Raw genomic sequence first — 20,645 nt, 5'->3', positions numbered from 1 at the left:
ACAGAGCCACTCACCAACCTAGCAGTATCCCAAAGGCGCTAAGCAATGCGATCACCTTTGCCTCTTCCCCTCCGTCACCCCCCCCCCCCCGTTCCTGCAGCTTGGCACCTTCGGGATACCGCTAGGTTGGTGAGCAGCGCTCTGCCTGGCCGGAGATGGGGGTTTGTCCGGGGGAGGGCTTATCTTTTTGCCCATCAAAAAATGTGGCATGGCCTTATTATCAGGACATGTCATAATTTTGGGGAAATACGGTATGAATTTTGTCAGTCTATAGGCTTTACTTTTCACTTTGTTTTTTTCCTAGGAGGCATTGACTGACCTCACTTTTTACGTTTCTTAACTATGAAAACCAGAACAATCACTTGCTTTTCAATATCTCTCTGTAGAAATGAGAAGATTGAGGTTCGGCTTGTGAAACGGAGAGACTATGGTGAAGAGACTGTCCGGTGGGCAGATGCTGTTATAGCAGCAGGAGGTATTAACTTGTGAGTGGGGAAATGTATTTTGAGTCATTGAAAACTTGAATAAATACTTTTGCAGCAATATTAAAGTCAAAATTGCCAATCTACAAGTAAGTCTAAGCTAAAATGTTGGTGAATTGCCAGGCCCTGATGAGACTGTAAGATCCAATCAAGTCCAATCCTTTATTTTCTTACAACTAATTGACAGAATATTGCCAAACTAAAGCTATTACTTTCTTACCTACTGATATATCCTGAGAAATTATAGTGTGTGATTAAACTGAACCTCTTGCTCTTCCCTCTGGGATAAGTTTTCCCATCTTCCCATCTTCTCTTAGCCCTCCCAGCTTGCACCAGTCACTTGCACACTCTCTTTGACATGTGCCTCCCATATACCCTCGTACACATTTCTCAATCCATGCCACACCTTCATGTACTCTCCCGGACATTATCATGCTTCTCACATATATTTTCTGACTCATACCATACTTTCCCTGACCCTTGTTGCACCACTTGCACACCTGGCTTGCATTGTTTCAGTTTTGTGTATTCTTATGTACCCTCTCCAATCTAGCAGCAACCTGCCTGCCATCCTGGGACTTGCAACTTCCCATTGACTCTTCCACTTACTTTGGTTGTGGGAAGTCCGCAGGAAGTTACTTTGCTTAATGACTGGAGGATTCAGTTAATTATGGCAATTGGACTGCAGGGATTGCTGCTGCTAAGTGATGCAGCTGTGCTTTACAGCCATAATGCTTAGCGATGGAAAATGGTACAGTTGCCAGGGTGCTGGTTGTCACTTTTAAGATTATGTGTAATTCAGAACCAGGTTATCTGAGTGTCCACTTTTATCTGCCCTTGTGAACAAGTCAAATAAGGTAAACTTCCTTTTAAGTCCCATCTATACAAATATGCCATCTGATGAGGTTTTGAAAGTAGACATTTTCAGTTACCTCTCCAATATTCCAAAACTCCTTCTCAACAGATATTTGACTTAATCTTTGTCTTTTGGGTTACAGAAAATATCTAGTTATTCCATTAAGTATAGGAAGAGAGGTTATAATTCCTATACAATTTGCTAGATAATGTATTTGTACTTTATTGTATAATGGTGTATTTCAGTGACGTGCGGTGAAGCTTATGGCTGGTGAGGCAAAAAGAAAGAAAGCAGCTTCCCCCCCCCCCTGCAGCAGCTATGTCTGAAATAGAGGCGCCCTGCGCCCTGTAGCTATGTCCAACCCAGCTGCGGGGCGCCTCTATGTCAAACAGAAGCGGTGGGGTGATTTCTTTCGGCTTTTACCCGCCCCGCAGGGCAAACACTTCCACCTTGCAGGCGCTGGAGCCGCAGGCCACCAGGAGTACGTCCCGCCCGCAGCAGAGGAGCACCGATTCCTGCCCAGGCTGGAGCGAGAGCCGCGGAGGCAAAAGGTGAAGAGGGGTGGGGGTGGGGGTGGGGGTGTTCCAAGAGCCCCCCTCCCCTTTTTGAACTCCGCAAGCCAGGCCCGCAGCGGCAAGAGGCTCAGCTCCGCTTCTATCGCCCCCCCTGCTCCAGAGAAGCCGGCCGTGGGCGAGTCTCCGCAGCCCCAGTTCCATCTCCAAGCAGCCCCGGGAGGAAATGGGCCAGTCCCGCTTCCCCAGACTTTCCGGGAGCAGAGGACCCGCATTCCGCTCCCCCTTCCAAGCACCAAGTGGCCAGCCTAGGCTCCCGTTGCTTTCTCCCAGAGCTCTGGAGGGCCCGCCGAGGAGGAGCCCAGACGAGGCTGGAGCGAGAGCCGCAGAGGCGAACGGCTGGCCACTTGGGGCTTGGAAGGGGGAGCAGAATGCGGTCCTCCGCTCCCGGAAAGTCCGGGGAGAGAAGCGGGGCTGGCCCGTTTCTTCCTGGGGCTGCTTGGAGACGGAACAGATGCTGTGGAGACTCGCCCGAGACCGGCTTCTCTGGAGCAGAGGGGAGGGCGATAGAAGTGGAGCTGAGCCTCTTGCCGCTGCGGGCCTGGCTTGCGGAGTGCCAAAAGGGGAGGGGGCCTCTTGGAACACCCCCACCCCTCTTTGCCTTTCGCCTCCGCGGCTCTCGCTCCAGCCTCGTCCGGGCGCCTCATTTGAAGAAGTCAGCTTCTTTTTACCACTTTAAATATTCTTCAGGGAACTATTTCTGTTTCAACTGGTGAACCAAATAATACATACATGTTGCAGTGAATTTTGGGAAGTGTTCAAGAATAACTATAATTTTCTATAGGAAACTGACCATTTCAAAATGATGTCCCATATTTCTACACTTATATACTCGGTCAAACATCAAATGTCACTTTATAGCTGCATATTATAGTGGATGGATGATTGGAATTTTGAATTCCTGCCCCCTCCCTTGGACCCACCTTTTCCAGCTGTGTCAGAGGATCATTTCAACTCTCCTCTTGTCCGCCCGCCATGATGAAAATGTAAAAAATTAAATAAAAAAGCAACTTAGGCACAATTTGCTGCTCCCAGATCAGGAGGCAGAGAACTACGGGCCTCCTTTGCATAAGGAATTTTTTGCCTTTTAACCCTTGCTTAACTCTGAGCAAGGGTTAAAAGGCGAAAAATTCCTTATGCAAAGGAGGCCCATAGTTCTCTGGCCTCCCCCTGCAGTTAGCACTAAGCAGAGTCATTCTGGCAGCAACTACCTTAGCCTTTTTCCTTTTAATGTAATTTTCTTTTTTTCCTCTCATGACACTGGTGAGGCCTCGCCTCCCCTGACTGCACATCCCTGGTGTATTTGGATTGTTTTATGGGTGAATTTATTATTTGGCGAGAATACCTTAACCCAATAGCCACTGATACAAAAAATTACTATATTAAAGAAAATCATAATGGATGATTGTTCTTACTATAATTTCTTACTGTCTTTGATTGTTATACTATGTTATACTATGATTTTAACAACAATTAGTATACAACCTAATACATCAAATAAAAATATGGCAAAAGGACTATTGAATTCTCCATTTTGGAGTAGCCACAGGTTTGATGACGTTCCCTCATAATTATTGACTCGAGTTGCCTGTTCAAATGTACCTTTGCAAAATAATACCTCTGACTTTCAAACCTTGTAGGTTGTCAGAAAAATACTATGCTGTGGAATTTTGCTGAGACATTGCTGAGACTTGATGTATGTATCTCTGATACGACCATGAGATGCATAATTCCCCATCATGGGGAATCTCAATCATCCAACGCAATATTTTATTACATGAAAAATAATTATCAGTTTAACTGAGTCTGAATCCTGACTCAAGAATTATCCTCTTCAGGAGAGCATGTACCTGTACTCTTTCAGCTGACTGCCTTCAAAGATGCATTAACAGCCCCCAGATGCATTGAGGCACATAACAATACATATAGTCCCTTTTCCCCCTTAAGATGTTTGTCCAATACTTCATTTTGGAATGTTAAAAAATTCTTATATAAACATGCTCTGATACCCTATCTTTTTCCTAGGTGATGGAACAATGCTTCTGGCGGCCAGTAAGGTGCTGGATCGATTAAAACCAGTTATTGGAATAAATACAGATCCAGACAGGTGAGCCTAAGATTTGCTGGCATCTTATGATGAGTTTGGGTAGCCAAATAAATAATTGCCACATTATAGAAATTTGAACCCCATAGATACTTCTGATGTATTATCTTATATTCAACCTTTTCCCCACATTTTGTTTTACCTTTTATTTGTGTGAAAATGTCCTCAGAAGCATAAATGGTCAAAGCTTAATTCAGTAGCAGTATTATGCTAATCAGAAAAAAAACAGAATGGTTCTGCAAGTGTACAAAGTATTACTATAAGTTCATAAATGTAATTTTTAAAATTTTGATGTTAAATATTTATTTATTTGTATCGCACCTTTATTATTGTTACAAATAATTCAAGGTGGTGAACAAAATCAATACTCCTTGTTCCTATTTTCCCCACCACAACAATCCTGTAAAGGCAAGTTGGACTAAAAGATAGTGATTGACCCAAGGTCACTTAACTGGCTTTCATGGCTAAGGCAGGACTTGAACTCATAGTCTCCCACTTTCTAGTTTGGTGCCTTAGATACTAGACCACTAACCCTAACCTAACCTAATCCTGATGCCTTAACAGTTAGACCAAACTGGGTCTATCTATATGCCTAAATAAATCAAATGTTCTAAATTGAGTTCTACAAATTTCAGTATCAGTGTATTTATTTACTTACTAACTTTGCATCCTGCTTTTCTCATTTTTCCCCACAATTAGTCTGTAAGATAGGTTGAGGTGAGAGATAATAACAAGCCCCAAAATTGTTAATGAACTCCATGGTTAGGTATGAGCTAGAATATTGGTTTTCCTGATCCAAATCCAACACTAACTCTAATACTACACTAGTATTCATCAGCATCAAAATAATTTTCATCTGATAACTAATACAATTTCCACTAGAAGTGCATTCATTAGCATTTTAGCTCATGAATTATATACCCTGAGTCCATTATAATGTAAACACTGCATTGCTATTCTAAGTGTAAATTAGTGTTACTTGATAATAGCATTTGATTATCTTGAAGTAGTGGTACTTTCCACTTGGTTGTACACCTAATGTTATCCAATGTACTACCGTTCATTGATTATATATTAAAATGACATTTCATTTTAAGCATATTGCTACATTAGAATAAAAAGTCTTCGCTTTTAAATATTTATCATGTACTATGATCTCCTCCCTTTCTTTGTCTCTAAAGCTATAGTTTGTGGGATTGGGAGGGTGGCCTTCAAATCAGTTTTGATTCCTTTCTCAACAAATGGTTTTCCATGATCTTCTTTCTAGGGCTGAGAGAAAGAGACTGACCCAACATTGCATAGCTTACTTTATGTGTAAAGCAGGACTCATGCTCTCCCAGTTTTTAGCCTGGAGACTTAGCCACTGCACCAAACTGGCTCTCTTAATCAGCAACACCTAATATGAAAATAGTAACATTAACCTATTTTAAACACCTATGTATTTTTAATACCATGAGTTGATGGAAAGTAGGGAACCTGCAAAATAGCCTCTTATGTTAATGTGCATAAAACAATATGAGAATTTTGCAAGCAAAACTGAGTATTAGTCGCTTACAATATTCTGTCCAAAATGTGTCAACATTTACTAGTATTGTTACTATGAGCAGGGAATGCAGCATATGCCATAGATATAATTAAGATGATAGTTCAGTCTCAGTTTCTCTATATTATTAAAAATATTACATGACAGCCATGATAGATCAAAGCCATGATGGATAGTGGAGATCAATATCTTTGGACCGGTATGGTGATAACCATGACATATGCAGGAGAAGCAAATGACAGGAATCATATTTTTTTTTCTTTTTGGTCTGCTTGTAAAAAGTTCATTTAGTTGACTTTGGCTGCAATAAAAATGAACCTAAACGTGTTTTGCATGTCTATGAAACTAAAAGAAAAGGGGGTGATGTAATAGATCTAAGTGAAGATCATCTGGTTTTGTGGAATTGACAGATAACATGCAGAGGAACATGATGTAAGTGGTCTGTGCATAAGTTATTTCATTTGTAAACATGATAAAGACATCAGTTCACATGTAAAATTGTTAGCTGTTTTTCTGATAAAAATTAAAAGGATTGGTGAAGGATGCTTGGGTGATGAGGTGCTTTGATTCACTTTGGTAGTGTCAAGTGAATCTTGGGGGGAAATGGACATGGAGGAAGAGGAAAAGAAGTAAAAGAAATGAGAGGGGAAAAACCACTACTGCAGGAGGAGAAAATCCTATATGAATAAGTATTAGAAGATAAATTAATCTTCTAATTAAGATTAATTTAAAGATTACTTAAGATTAATTAATTTAAAGATATACATGTATTTCCCTGTATTGCGGATATTATAAAAATGTGGCTTTTTGTAAGGAATGAATATTTGTCAAGTACGCAAAACTGCTTCTGTATAAGAGCATGTTGCTACTGCCTTTGTTATATGGAACGGGGTTGAGTAGAGCAGGGATGTCAAACTCACGTCACGGCAGCGTCACATGACGTATCGGGACATTTTCCCCTTTGCTAAACCAGGTAAGAACATGGCCAGCATGTGATACATCCGGCCCATGGGCCGGGAGTTTGACAGCCCTGGTCTAGAGAAATATCAAAATAAGTTGAATGCAATCATAAAGGAATACTTAGGAAGTGGGGTAGAACAGCATAGGGAAGTGGCCTCGCAATTGCAGGAAAATAAGATGCTGACTCCAAAACAACATGTCACATTCTGTTGGTGCCTGAATTCAAACATGAATTGCTTTGCACCCTTGCATTCTATGTATTTCTTTTTTGTCACTCACTTTTGTATTCAGTGTGCATCTGTTCATTCTGGACTCTGCAGCATCATTAGTACTGCGAGGTAGAACTTTATGAAAAGAAATAGTGAATTAAATGGTATTGCTGTATTTTGCTGTTTCTTTTCCCTAGAAATGACTCATGCCTTTAATTTCTATCGCTTGCTATTTTTTATTACTATTCTGTGCTTGCTAACACTGCATACCTCAGTAGTGTGATGGGTATGTTGGTTTATTTTTGAGAGTTGTTGCTTTTGTCCACTGCTTACATTTAAATATTTAAATTTAAGTCAACAAGAATTATGAAATACAAGATGTTAGTGTATTGACGTTTCTGTGAGAAATAGTTGATAAATTGCTCAGTCCCTCATATTTGCCAATTAAAATGCATGAAAATTCAGTTAGAGTAATATAATCCATTATTATATGACACAATCCTCTTTTAGAATGGGTGAGAGAAAATAAATCTTTGCTTGAAAAATGTACTAAGTTTTCTAATACAATGTATTATTTTTCCATTGTTATTTTATATACAGATCTGAGGGCCATTTGTGTTTACCTGTACGATATACACACTCATTTCCAGATGCTTTGCAGAAATTTTATAGCGGTGAATTCAGGTAATATAAACTTAAATCTCTAGATAACTTTGTCTTTAAAAATATTGTTAGGTTTTAGACAAATATTATCTAAGTGTCACTGACATGTATTAGGGATAAAACCTAATGATTATTTTTTTCCCATCCTATGTTAATATAGAAGTATAGGAATCACTGAATGCGAAACAATGATTAATTTGCCCTTATGTACACATTTTGAAGTCAGTTTTAAATGTACTCAAAATATTGTCAAGAAATGGGCAGGAACTATGATGATGACTAATATAACTTGGGAGAAATCAGTGTAATCCAACAGTGTAATTATTTAATGATGAAACTCACTATTTTTAAAATAGAAAGTGGTAACAGTACTGGCGTTAAAAAAGAAGGCTACTGAGAAATAACAGGGTGCTAATCTGTCTGAGGAAGCTATGACAGAGTTGCAGAAATGCTGAATAAAATGGACAAAGAACTAATGGGCACACATACCTCTTCTTACAACAGCCAGAAGAAGCTGAATGTATTCAGTGGATACAACATGCCAAAAGTCTGTCAGAGCAATAAAAATGGTGGGAGGAATGGCCTTGGCTGGAATCTCCAGTAGGAACAATTCATGTAATTATGTTAAGACAGGTTTTAATTATGAATAAACTTGAAAATAATGGTGAATCATTTCTTCCCTTCCCTATTTCACATGGTAGTACCCATCATATTTTCCCACATGTAGTGCAAATCATGTAGGTTCTGAAATAGGGAATTGGTTAGAAAACACTTTTTTTTTCATTGAGTTCCTTATTTTGAAAAGTATGATGAGAGAAGGCTCTATAAATATTAGAAGAAAATAAAAAAATCAGAATAACATTTTTTAAAAAGATATGTATGTTTGTTTAGGCTCATCATATATTGTAGCTCAACCAGAAATTTAATTCTGTTAACATAATAATAATTTCCCAATCATTGTGTGCAATAATTATCAAATCTATCAGTTATTCTTCAGTAGCTGGTATACTGTCATTGTCCTTAACATTTGTTAGAGAGGCTAACTGATATTTTTTTAAAAATAATTGACGTAAGTAAGGGAATGCATGGAATTGGTTATTTTATATTTTGATAACATACCTACAGATTATCTTCTAAATATTGTATATGTATGTGACAATAGATCTGGCAAAAATAATGAATTCAGTATAATTTGAGTGTAATAGGAATATGATCATTAACTATATTTTGAGGCGTGTTAAAGCACTAATTGCATTTTTCTTTTCCTTAAATATATGGTATAATATTTAGATTGTTTGGTTTCACACTAAATCAACTTGTACTGTTTTGAAAATTCATCTCCTCCAACATCAGAAAATAAGAAAAAGAACAATTTGTCTTTGGGATGCTTAAAGTTAAATTGCCCTAGAACTTTCAGAAATTATTTAATAATTTAGACTGTGATAAGAATATGAATTTCATTCCCATCAACTAAATATCTTTGTAAGTTAAATAATGTTTATATGAAATAGTTGTTAATTTTCTGAATGCTGTATGTGTCAGTTGTAGTGGTGATTTATGGAAAAAATTGTCATCCGTTTCAGTTGCTTTACTTTTTGTGTTATCCTTCATCTTTAAAGATGGCAATGGAGGCAACGAATCCGGTTGTACCTTGAAGGAACTGGTATTAACCCAGTCCCTGTAGATTTACATGAACAGCAACTGAGTCAAGAACAGCATAGTAGGGCCCATGTTAATGGAAGATTTCAGGATCAAAGTGAGTACTGTTTTTCTCCAAAAATGTATTCAACTCTGATTGATGATTAATAGTGCCCAATCTTAAACCCCTCAGTTCTTAATTTGCCATCTCAACAGAGTAGGAAAACATGCTCAGAATAGAAATCAAATGCTTCTATTAAGTGCAGAGCTCCTATAAATAGATGCAGCCAGGTTTGTATAAAATGAACGTTTTCATACCAAGTCTGAAAATAAGGATCGTCTTAATTTTAGTTCAGAGACATTTTCATGTTTGAGTGTGTTTTTAGAGACATCTGCTTGGCCTATATTTCACCCATGTAATTTGCCCGTGATTGCAGGATCTCAGATTTCTGAACCACACCTCTTGCCTGTAAGATCATTAAATGAAGTCTTTATTGGAGAGTCTCTCTCATCCAGGTATGCTAAACATCTACTTGCAAGCATTACTGTTTGGCATAGCCTGTAAACATAATACTTTTATTTATATTAAAAATTTCCAAACTACTGATTCATAATATCTTCAATCAATCTTTATATTCTTTTGCTTTCTTACTGATTAATCTATGGAATTGCATTCATACTTGATTACTGAATCCAAATGATAATATTTTGCTTCTGAAGCCTGTGAGAAAGCAGTTAAGTGCTATATTTTTTAAGAAGTCTTACGTGTTCATTTTATTGTGAGTTCTTGAAAGAAAAATCATTAGCTGATCTTTAATGCATCTTAATTTGCACCTTGCATGTTATGTGTTGGTATTGAATTTTTGATTCCACTGACTGGGCTATATTAGCTGTGTAAAAATTGCCTTTTCCGGCATTGTCTAATGAACTTCATATTGAAATAAAAATAAGTTAGAATAATCTTGTTTTAAGGATTTTCAGAAACACTTTTTTTCTTACTGTAGTGGATTTTAGTACTATGCAAAACATTCAAAAGCTACACTTTTCAAACTTCACTAGAATTAGTGAAGCATATCTCAATTAAGTTCCAATTAACTACATGTTTTGGAAAGCTTGCATGGCTGTTTTGAAAGTACATAGGATTTTGTGTAAGATTCCTAGAAGTGTATTGTATACACATGGAGCAGCTGCACAAGCATTAGTGTAGGATGTAAGAAAAAGATGTTGTGAAAATGATTTAATTATAATAATGGAACAGAATCATGAATGAAGTGCTTGGTAGAATAGTAGATCAGAAGGTATGTCAGATCATGAATCAGAGAATCGGAACATATATAATAGTAGGAAACATGAAACCATAAACTAAATAGTTATAGTTGATAAAGCTGAGTATATTTAAGAAAATGGTTTTGACAAGTTCAGTTTGTTCTGTAGATGCATTGTTCTGCTAGCAATATGATCTGAAAGAGGACATGTTTTGTACAGATTGGAGGGACAAGGGGATTTCTCTCACTTGCGGCTTCAATTAAAATTTCATTTTGAATTTTAATGACAGGGACAATTATGTAGAAGGGAAACTAGTATGTATTTCTGTTGTGTTCAATACTAGTAGATTTCCTGCTAATTGCAAACAAAATTACTAGAAAATTCTAAAAGGCTTTCAAAATGGCTTGCTCTTGTACTAACAACATGCTGGAGTTTTGAAAACTGATCTAAAAAATCCTATCCATCAAAAATATATCTTGATTCTTTAAAATCTGCTTTTTAAAACTGCTGCATACAAATTCAGTAGTAAAATTTTCAGCCATGTTTGAAATTAGCCTTTTTAGACTGGTACATGCCTGATGTCGGGCTGTGTTCTGTCTTATTCAGGGTGAACTATAAGTCCTGCAAACCCAGTTTTAAATTCTCCCTTCATAGGGCTTCTTATTATGAAATATCAGTTGATGATGGTCCATGGGAGAAACAAAAAAGCTCAGGTCTCAATATATGCACTGGAACTGGATCAAAAGCTTGGTAAGTTTGGTGTGCTTCTGTCATATCACTTATCTGTGGAAATCTTCCAAAAGTAATAATATATAGTACATTTATTTTGATACAATATCCAATACTGCTGTTAAAAGAAGTAAGTTGTAGAGGGTTTATATTTACTGAGTTATTTTAAGCCTTGCCTATTTTATATGTTACTCTGTGTATGTATTTGAAAAAAAACACCATATTTGGGGGAAAAGCTCTGTTGAACTTATTTTAATGTTTGGGACTTTTAATCTTTGGATTATTTTAGTCTTTAAGTACATAATGATTTTTATTATAAATTTTCATGTACTAAGAACATATTTAATACTTGTAAAATATATACATTACTATCCTTATGGAATATTATGATTTTAGAACTCAAGTGAATGTTTTCTAGAACACATTCTGTAAGCACTCAAAAATAGACATAATTTCTCTTTAACCTGCTGGATTATTTGACAGAAATTTTACTACTCCCCTAATTTTTCTAGATAAAGAGTTAAGCATGTTTAATATTATCCCAAGAAATGCTTACAATTTGCTGAAAACAAACTGAAAGTAAATTCCTTTTGGTTTGATAATTTCCAGGATTTCCCAGTGTTTAGGTAGCCTTAAAATTAAAAAAAACTTTGTTGTATGGTTGAACAATGTTGTGGGTTCTGGGAATTTCTGTTTTATTCAAACTGCTGTTAAACCTTTGTTAGCCAACATTTTTATTATTCTTTTTTCTTCAGCTTCCAAGTCAAACATTTGTTTTTAGAAATAATAGTAATGAATATTAATTAATTAAAATAATGAAAATTCTAGAGACAGGGAGAAAGGCTTCCAAGCTACAGTTGATCTAGTTATTATTTTTTTAAATTCTCTTTTAGGTCTTTTAATATCAACAAAATAGCAAATCAGGCTGTGGAAGAAATTCTTAAGATTGGTGAGTTCCTAATGACATGCTCATTATTGAAAACAATGTAAAGAAACCTTTAGAGTATCGTCTAATTTAATCTGAACTTGACATAGTCTAGAAGTACATTGTCTTTCTTCAGAGACTAAATATTTATCATATGCATTGGTAACACAATTTTGAAATGCTACTAAAATGATATAAAACATCTCTGTTAAAACTGTGCTTATATTGTAGGAGTCTAATATCTGTAACAGAGAAAATAAGTTGAAGAACACTTGTAAAACTTGAAAAGCTTTTGAAGAACTGTACATGGCTTTAGAAAATAAAGTCTCTATTTTACTATATTTTTTGTTAAACCAAACCAGAGTTTTTTGCTCAACAAATCTTGAATCAGAACAAAGGATGCATTTTGGGAAACTGCTCTTAAATTTATCAGGGATGGGAAACCTATTGCTTCTCCATTTTTCTATATATAACCAACATGCATATTTACCTTTGATTTAGATGAGAGATTATCCTGTAGTATGTATTCTATGTATTTCCCTTATTGTTTGGTCAGATGCTGGTCAGAAATAGAAGTGTCTTTTAGAATTTTGTTTCTTATTTTTGTAAGAAGTATTTGTAAGAGTCACATTTGTCACATTGTCTAGCAAATGCAATATATAATTTTCTATAACAAACAATTTTCTTTTGGTTTAATAGCTAAAAGTTATGAGAATTTAAAGCTTCCGTTGAACAAGGAATTAATACAGAAAGGTGAGGCCTATCTTTAAAGCGTTTAATCGTGGTTTACCAATTTGTTTTGTACTTCAATTTTGCTCAGAATTTCAGAGTTACAGAAATAATCAACATTATTTTATACATTTAACTTACAAGCATTCATATTAATTTAAAGGTTGTTACATATGTAAGTAAAAATGGGGGTTGGTGCTGGGCTTTAAGATGGTGTCCAGCAGCCTAGATTCTAAACCTGAGTGCCACATGATGGGATGAGCTTCAGCTCCTGTTAATCTAGCAGTTTGAAAACATAGTAAGGTAACAGTGCTCCATGATCTGATGCTGGCCATATGATCACGGAAATGTTTTCGGATAGCGCTGGCTCAGTGGCCCTGAAATGAAGATGAGCACCACCTTCTATAGTCAGCAAGAACTAGCAGAATAAAATCTGCAGGAACTCCTTTTTACATCTGTAAATAGAAATCAAATAAATTGAATGTAGTTCAAGCGCTGCTTCCAATATGTCATATTTCCACAATCTCTGATGGGACAGGCTAACATAACACTTAGTAACTTAAAAAATAACAGATTTAAGCAAGTTAATTTCCACAACATTTGAAGAATAATCTTCATAAGCTTTTCACAGCTTTTCTGTGTTACATAAAATCAGAAAATTTAACTATATTAAAAAAATGATTTGGGCACTAACTCGTAGTGTGCTACTTAAAGGACCTGATTGATTGTCTTCTGCTTTTTCAGTAACAAATGGATATAATGAATCACTGCTCTATAGTCCAGAAGAACCCAGATTGTTTTTTAGTATACGAGAACCCATTTCAAACCGTGTTTTTTCAAGTAGTCGGCAACGGGGTTTTGCTTCAAAGTAAGTATTAAAAGTAATTGTTTATCTAACCATAATTTGAACAGCAGCTATTTTAGATTCAGATCTGGAAGATAATTGCTTTCAGTTGATCTCTTGGTCACTGAATACAATGTTGGAATCTGAATTTTAATTTGGAAATCCAAAGCTAATTGTCTTTATTAACTATCAGTTAAAATCAGTAAGGTAAGGTAGTAGCTCTGACCAATACAAAAACAATTGAATTTTCATGAGTGTAAGTATAGCACTTGTTTACAACTTTTAAAAATAAAGCACATGGATCTTTTATTGGATCATGTGGAGCTGCAGGAGGTAGCTACACAAACCATGGAAAAATAATTAGCTGCTTTAAAAAGCTTACAGACAGGTGCTATCTTTGTTCTCTTGTGCCCATTTTGGGACTGAATACAAACTGCATTCAGTAAATTCTTATCACTTTATAGTATAAGGTATGTAGGAAATTTGCAGGCATTGTAGCCCTTCACAAAGGACCCTTTTTAATCAAAAAGCAAAATATAGTTGACTTAAATGAGAGCAAACAAATAAGAAATGCATCGAAGATTATTTCTTCCAGTGGAAGCAAAAATAATAGCAGTTATAGTTTTTGAAAAGTACCGTATTTTTCGGAGTATAAGACGCTCCCTTTTTCCTCAAAAAAGAGGCTGAAAATCTGGGTGTGTCTTATACATCGAATACAGCATTTTTTTGCCTCACAAAGCCATGCCCCTTCACCAAAATGCCGTGCATACCCTTATGGAGGCTTTCAGAGAGCTGCTAGCTGTTTTTTGCCCCTCCAGCCCCCAGCAGCATTCTATAAGCCTCCATAAGGCTTTGCATGCAATTTGTTTCACATAAAACGGGCCCGTTTTTGTGAAAAATGGGCTGTTTTTTGCTCATTTTGGGGGGGGCCACCCCCCCAGGAGCACTCTGCAATCCCCCACAAGTCTATTCATGTCTTTTATTTGAAAAAAGGGCCCATTTTCACAAAATATAGGCCGTTTTGGGGAGGTTTGCAGAGTGCACAAAAAATTTTTTTCCCTTTTTGGAAAGTTCTTTAGTTAGAGTGATTGATGAGAATTACATTGAGTCTTAGGTGCTGCAGGTTGTCAGTGATTTCCTTTTCCAGGACATGGATAAATACACCTGGAAACATCTACCTACCTACCCTTTCTCTCTCCATACCTTCCTACTGTATTTCTCTCTCTCTTTCTCTCTCTCTCTCTATCCCTCTACCTACCTAGCTACCTACCTACCTACTCTTTCTCCCTACCTACCTACTGTATTTCTCTCTCTCTATCCACCTACCTACCTACCTACCTACCTACTCTCTCTCTCTACCTACCTACCTACTGTTTTTTTTCCTCTCTCTCTATCCCTCTATCTATCTTTCCAGCACATGGATAAATACACCTGGAAACATCTACCTACCGACCCTCTCTCCCTCCCTCCCTACTCTATTTCTCTCTCTCCCTCTCTCTCCCTCTGTCTGCCTATCTACTTTTTTTTTTTTTAAGCCTCTTCAAAACCTTGGAGCGTCTTATACTCCGATGCATCTTATACTCCAAAAAATATGATATGTCCTTTAAAATGATGATGCATTTTGTAAAAAGAGTATTATAATTTTGGTCAATTAAGTATTTCTTTACAATTTACAGGAAAAAGTACGTTTCATGCTTCTTTCCCAAAAGCTACCTTTGCAATGATATACGGTTCCATTTGTAATTAATGTTTCATGAAGATATTCACTGAAAATGTTGTATACATTATTTTCTCCTACCATAGTTTGGAAAAAAAATAATGAAATGTGTTATTTCAACAGAATAGGTGAAAGGGCTCTCTGAACAAATTTTGTTTTATAATTGAGTAAGGTCCTTGTTCTGCTTGAGGCTTGTTTCTTTTTGTGATACTATAGAATTCTAAAATCGTTCCTCCTCAAGAATGTCTCTCAACCTGAATATTTTCTTAGGCATTCCTATCTGTAACAAGACCAGAACTTTGCTAGAAGACTTTCCATTACATCAACTTAAGACCACAATTGAGCCAAAAATTTCTGTTGCTAAGCAAGACATTGTAAAGTGACCTTTGACCCATTTCTTGCCGCAGTTGTTAAGTGAATCACTGCAGGTGTTAAATTAGTAACAGGTCAATCTGGCTTCCCTGACTTTGCTTGTCAAAACCTTGCCAAAGGGGATCACATAATCCTGAGACACTGCAACCATCATAAATATGTTAGTTGTCAAGTCTCTGAATTTTGATCATGTGACCATGGGGATGTTGCAATCATTATAAGTATGAAAAATGGTCATGTCACTTTTTGAGTGATGTTGTAACTTCAAATGGTTATTAAATTAACTGTTATAAGTCGAGGACTATCTGTAGTTTAGCAACATCATTCCATTCCCCATATTAAATGACCACATTATTCCATCTTAATGCCTTATCAAATATGTGTTGCTTCTAATTTTTGTTATATGTATTTAAAATTATTCACTTGATCATTTGTCATAAGTATTTTTCTGTAATGTATTTTCAGAGTTTGCATTCGCTCTCGTTGTTGGGATGCCTGTATGGTGGTAGATGGAGGAACTTCATTTGAATTTAATGATGGAGCAATAGCATCAATATTAATCAATACAGAAGATGCCCTGCGTACTGTTTTGTTAGAAGACTGAAGATGTCATTGAGAGTATTCAAAATTCTTCATAAAGAAATGAGCTGCATCAATTCTAGTGTGAAAATAGCTCTTTACAGATATTTGGGAAACCAAGATTGAAATGACTTCTTTTTTTGTTTCTGAATGAGAAACTCCTGGAAAAATCATTGTTTTGCCATTTATTACATCTTGTAATATGAAATATAATTGGTTTGTATCTCAGACCAACAAATTATTAGCCCTTAAAAGCTTGATTCCACAGAATGCTTTTTAAATGAAGGTGGAGTCAAATGCAATTGGTATTAATATTAAAGTATAAACTTCAATAGAAGTAGTATACAACTGATTCAACAAAATATCTTGGAACTCTTTCAGTTTTTAAAGCAAATAATATAAAGGTTAATCTAAAGATGTTTGGTCATACTCCAGTGTCATATCCAAAAAAATTTAATAACATACTTGTATTCAGAAAGAACTTTAATTTTTTTAAATTCTGCATGTTTGAAGTAGGATTTATTACTGTTCTTCTATTACACTCTAATATTCATACTTCTACCATGTTTCTATTTACCATTGCATTTCTCGTATCATACCAAACTGGCTATTGAGTTCCCAGTATTCCCCCATCCCATTCGAGCACCAAGCATGTAGACTTAAATATAATTAACTGCCTGCTTGTGCTTTGGATAGGCCTACCACAAGCAGAAATAATGATGCAGTTGAGGGTTGGCTAGCTTAATTGTTTTTTTACTCCCAAGGACAGGTGCTCCATTGAGTAGGTCCTAAGATAGCAAAATATCACAAGATCATTCCTTTAAAAATTTAACTGTGTATTTGTGTTAGGAGTATAATAATCTTTACATCTCAAGTGCAGAAATATTCATGCATTATGAAAATTTACTCGTTTTTGCAGTCTCTAAAGCATATGCATGAATAGTTTCAAGATAATGGGAACATTTTGTTCACAATAGTGTATAAACACAATATTATACAAACAAGTCCATGTGTTTTTCCACTCAGGGATAGAATCTTCTCCTTTGCTTTCCTCCCAAATCATTTCTAGAAGTTTCCCCTAGTCCTCAAGAACTTTGTGCCTGGGAGGTGTGGAATGGAGAGATTTATTTGACCCTTTCCTAGTTCTATCCATAGAAGCTGTTTTTCTTAACAGAATTGAATTCCCCTCCTCACATTTTACTTGACAGAAGTGTGTGACGACTGCCAGCCTTTTTTCCTTTGTTTATTTCAGGTAGCTGTTGTATGCAAAAGTCTTTGCAAAGATAGTATTCAGCAGTATATTAGTTTACATTACTTGCACCAGGATATTTTGCAGATTGGCTGCCACTAAAAAGAAATCATCTTTGATGATTTCAAAAGAAATTATTCTTCTTGGTTTTAATGACATTTTGAAAATGTTACAGAATGCGTTAGCTGCTTATATTTGAAATAATGATAACCTGCAATGTGAGAGAACTAAATGATGAATTCTTTTTCTAATTGCAAAGCAAAGTATTGTAAATTATATCTTTAGGGCTTAACATGAAGAGTTAAGAAAATTGAAAATCAGTTTTACAAAGGTTGTGTTCAATTTGCAATACCAGAATGATCATAAACCTTTTAGAAGACCCAGTGGGGGTGGGGATTGAAATATACATGTCCGGCTTCTATCATGGAAAGCTTCTAGATCTTTCAGTGAAAGTGTGAGATTATCTGTTTACATGTTATTTTAGCTATTGGAAAGCTGAAATGGATTTTGTTTCAAGTAAATATTTTTAAAACACAAGTGAAATAAAGCCAGGATGGATATGCTCTGTAATTGTTAGTTTGAAATTAAGGAAATTGTAAAATGGGTTCAATGTACTCAGTGTTTGTTTTGTGATCTTCAAGTTCTAAAGTTGACACTTAATTTGGGAGTATGGGCAACTTTGACTTGAATATGTTTTTCTTAGCCAGCATGCTGAACTATCCGTGTCTAAGTCTTGGTTCTCTCTGGTGGGTTTCCAACTTTTCTAGATCAGCAGAAGCATGAGGAATGTTGAGGCCATGCCAACATCTGCCTTCGGATTGTGACTGTTCACAAAATGCCTGCCTTGACAACCTTAGCCAGTCATTTACAAGAAGGCAAACTGACCAAGATGCTTTCTTGTGGAGATGTGTACATTTCTAAGGAAACACTTGGCTGCAATTGTACTTTCCAGATTGCTTCTGTGACTATGTGACGCTAAGAGTAAAGGTGATACTCGAGGTTGACACTTCGCTTTGCAACTTTCCTTGGTGTCTCTTTTATTAAAAACAAAAAATTAAACCAGATTGAGTTCTAAGGGAGATGTCCACAGCAGTCTCTTGCTAGGACTTACTAAATGTCTGAATGGCACTGTGTTCTCATGGCAAATGGATCATCATGTTGAAAATTTATGTCCCATTTTCTTAAATTGTGCCAGTAATGAAGGGTTAAGAATACCATAGTATTGTTGTCCATTAGATAAAAAGATAATAATAAGATGCAAGGAGAAGCTGTCCTTTGAAATGATGTGATCTAAAATTTGGGTTTTACTTGCTATTTTGTATAGCAGTGTTCTTAGATGCCTGTCTAAAGAAAAAGCAGAGGAAGATATCATAGTGGGCTTTTTGAGTCCTGCCAAAGATTTTTAGAAACTTAGTGTTCTTTGGGAATAAGCAAACATCCTTCCTTATCATCGGGCTCATGCCGTCTAGGCTGAGAGCTGACATTTTGGGGAATACAAATTTCACACTAAATGCCAAATCTGTCTGATATCACATCAGTGTCTATACCACTGTGTGCTGTCAGGGCTTTATTTTATCTGTCCCTTCTACTGGCCAGTCAGGCAGCAGTGGGAAGGGCTTGTGAATTATAAGCAATTAACATTTAGACACTATTTAGTAGATTTTGAAAGGGTCACTTTTTGTTTTCAGTCACATTTTGAGAGGATAAAAATGTTTGTGTTTTTGCTGTATGCCTTACCAAGCAAAACTCTCTCTTAATCCTCAACTTACTGATATTCTCGACCTTCCTAATGATGCAATTAAACATGCCAGATGTGCTTTTTAAAAAAATGGGCATCAAAGAAACAATTGAGAAACAATTGAGTGACAAACTATATATTTTCTGGCCATGATAGTTAATGGTAATAAAAATAGGGTGGAAACAAGACAGTCTCGAAAAAGATTTATCTTAAGAACATGCCTTTAAGCCAAAATTTCTTAAAGCAAATATTGCTGTGTCAAAAATAGTTGAATGTGCACAAATTAAACTCAATACAACTATGCCTTTTTTCAAAATTGTTTTATTTAAAATAATGTATGCTGTGGTTAATAAATTAATAAATGTATTTTTCTTGCTTTTTTAACTGCTTTGTATGTCAACTAACATTTACCATAACAGGAAATATATTTTAGAATGTTAAATTGTGCACTTAGAATGTTAAATAATCCATGCACATCTTTATAAAATCTTGTAGATAACAGGACTTAATTTTCTTCCTAAATATTGTACTATTAGGGCCACAAGAGAATTAGGAAAAATTATATTTCGTAGTAATTTCTCATATATTATAGTGCATTTAGAACTAATGCAACTATATTTCCTGTGGCGTTGTCGCCACACTAGTGGGCTGCTCATGTGTCCTTGCCTAATCAAAAGGAAAATTCCTCGGGATGAGCAAAAGCTTTGAATGATCATCGAAGGGCTCTTTTATTAGAAAAAAGTTAGTTACAGCGTCATCAAAAAGGAACATATCAAAAGGCATATATAATCACACATGGTACAAGTAAACTAATGAAAAGTTCACAGCATTCTACAAATAAACCAATAGAAAATCACATCATGGCAAAGGGTGGGCAAAGGGGGAACAGAAGGTTACAAGCTGCATGGCATTGGGAGGGGGAGAGGGGGAATAGAAAGTTACAGCACAGCATAGGGGGGAGAAAGGGCATGTGTGGGAGTAGCTGGCTCACATAGTTCTTGTTACATGAGGCTGCATAGTGAGTCCTGACCGTTAGGCCAGAAAGATGTTTCTGGTGCGATGTTTTTGCATCCCTGTGTATGTGCGTTTCAGACAGCAGAAACTGCCCTGCACACAAACACCCAGAATGAATTCCAACAATTTCCCTTTTGAGTCTTTCATGTAGCAAAATTAATATCCTATTTCATGAAAAAAACCAGGTTGCAATTACACTTTGCTCCTTGTATTTCCCTTACTGATTTTCCCTTTTAAGGACAATTTAATTATATTTTAAACTAGACACTTTCATCTTGCTACTAAGCAGAACAGAATCAGGTGGGCAGGAAATATGCAAACTTTGAAAAACATATTTTTATGGTTTTGTTATGAGTTATTTTAAATGTTTTGAGAAGGTAGTGTCAGGGTTCCAAGTAATAGCCCAGATGAAATCAAAACTCCCAAGGCCAGAGGCTTCCTCAAAATATAGATGTA

General features: G+C 36.1%; 1 protein-coding gene across 2 annotated transcripts in view; it reads left to right on the top strand.

Moving 5' to 3' along the window:
• NADK2 (NAD kinase 2, mitochondrial) overlaps positions 1-19,559 on the top strand; it is a 28,544-nt gene extending 8,985 nt beyond the window's left edge. Inside the window, exons 3-12 of one of the 2 annotated variants that reach the window (XM_014076324.2) lie at positions 387-475; positions 3,936-4,017; positions 7,327-7,410; positions 9,009-9,145; positions 9,465-9,543; positions 10,900-11,043; positions 11,916-11,971; positions 12,647-12,700; positions 13,421-13,544; positions 16,075-19,559. In XM_014076324.2, coding sequence (XP_013931799.2) covers positions 387-475; positions 3,936-4,017; positions 7,327-7,410; positions 9,009-9,145; positions 9,465-9,543; positions 10,900-11,043; positions 11,916-11,971; positions 12,647-12,700; positions 13,421-13,544; positions 16,075-16,213 — 988 coding nt within the window. In that variant the 3' untranslated portion in view covers positions 16,214-19,559. The remainder of the gene's footprint in view (positions 1-386; positions 476-3,935; positions 4,018-7,326; positions 7,411-9,008; positions 9,146-9,464; positions 9,544-10,899; positions 11,044-11,915; positions 11,972-12,646; positions 12,701-13,420; positions 13,545-16,074) is intronic. The other variant, XM_014076325.2, reaches the window with a different exon arrangement.
• Positions 19,560-20,645: the final 1,086 nt, after the last annotated feature.

The sequence above is a fragment of the Thamnophis sirtalis genome, unplaced genomic scaffold (genome assembly GCF_051295495.1).
Source record: "Thamnophis sirtalis isolate CommonGarterSnake01/CBP01778 unplaced genomic scaffold, rThaSir2_p1.2 scaffold_5, whole genome shotgun sequence".
Classification (NCBI taxonomy): Eukaryota; Metazoa; Chordata; class Lepidosauria; order Squamata; family Natricidae; genus Thamnophis; species Thamnophis sirtalis.
The sequence above is the reverse complement of the archived record's forward strand: the minus strand, read 5'-3'. Positions and strand labels throughout refer to the sequence as shown.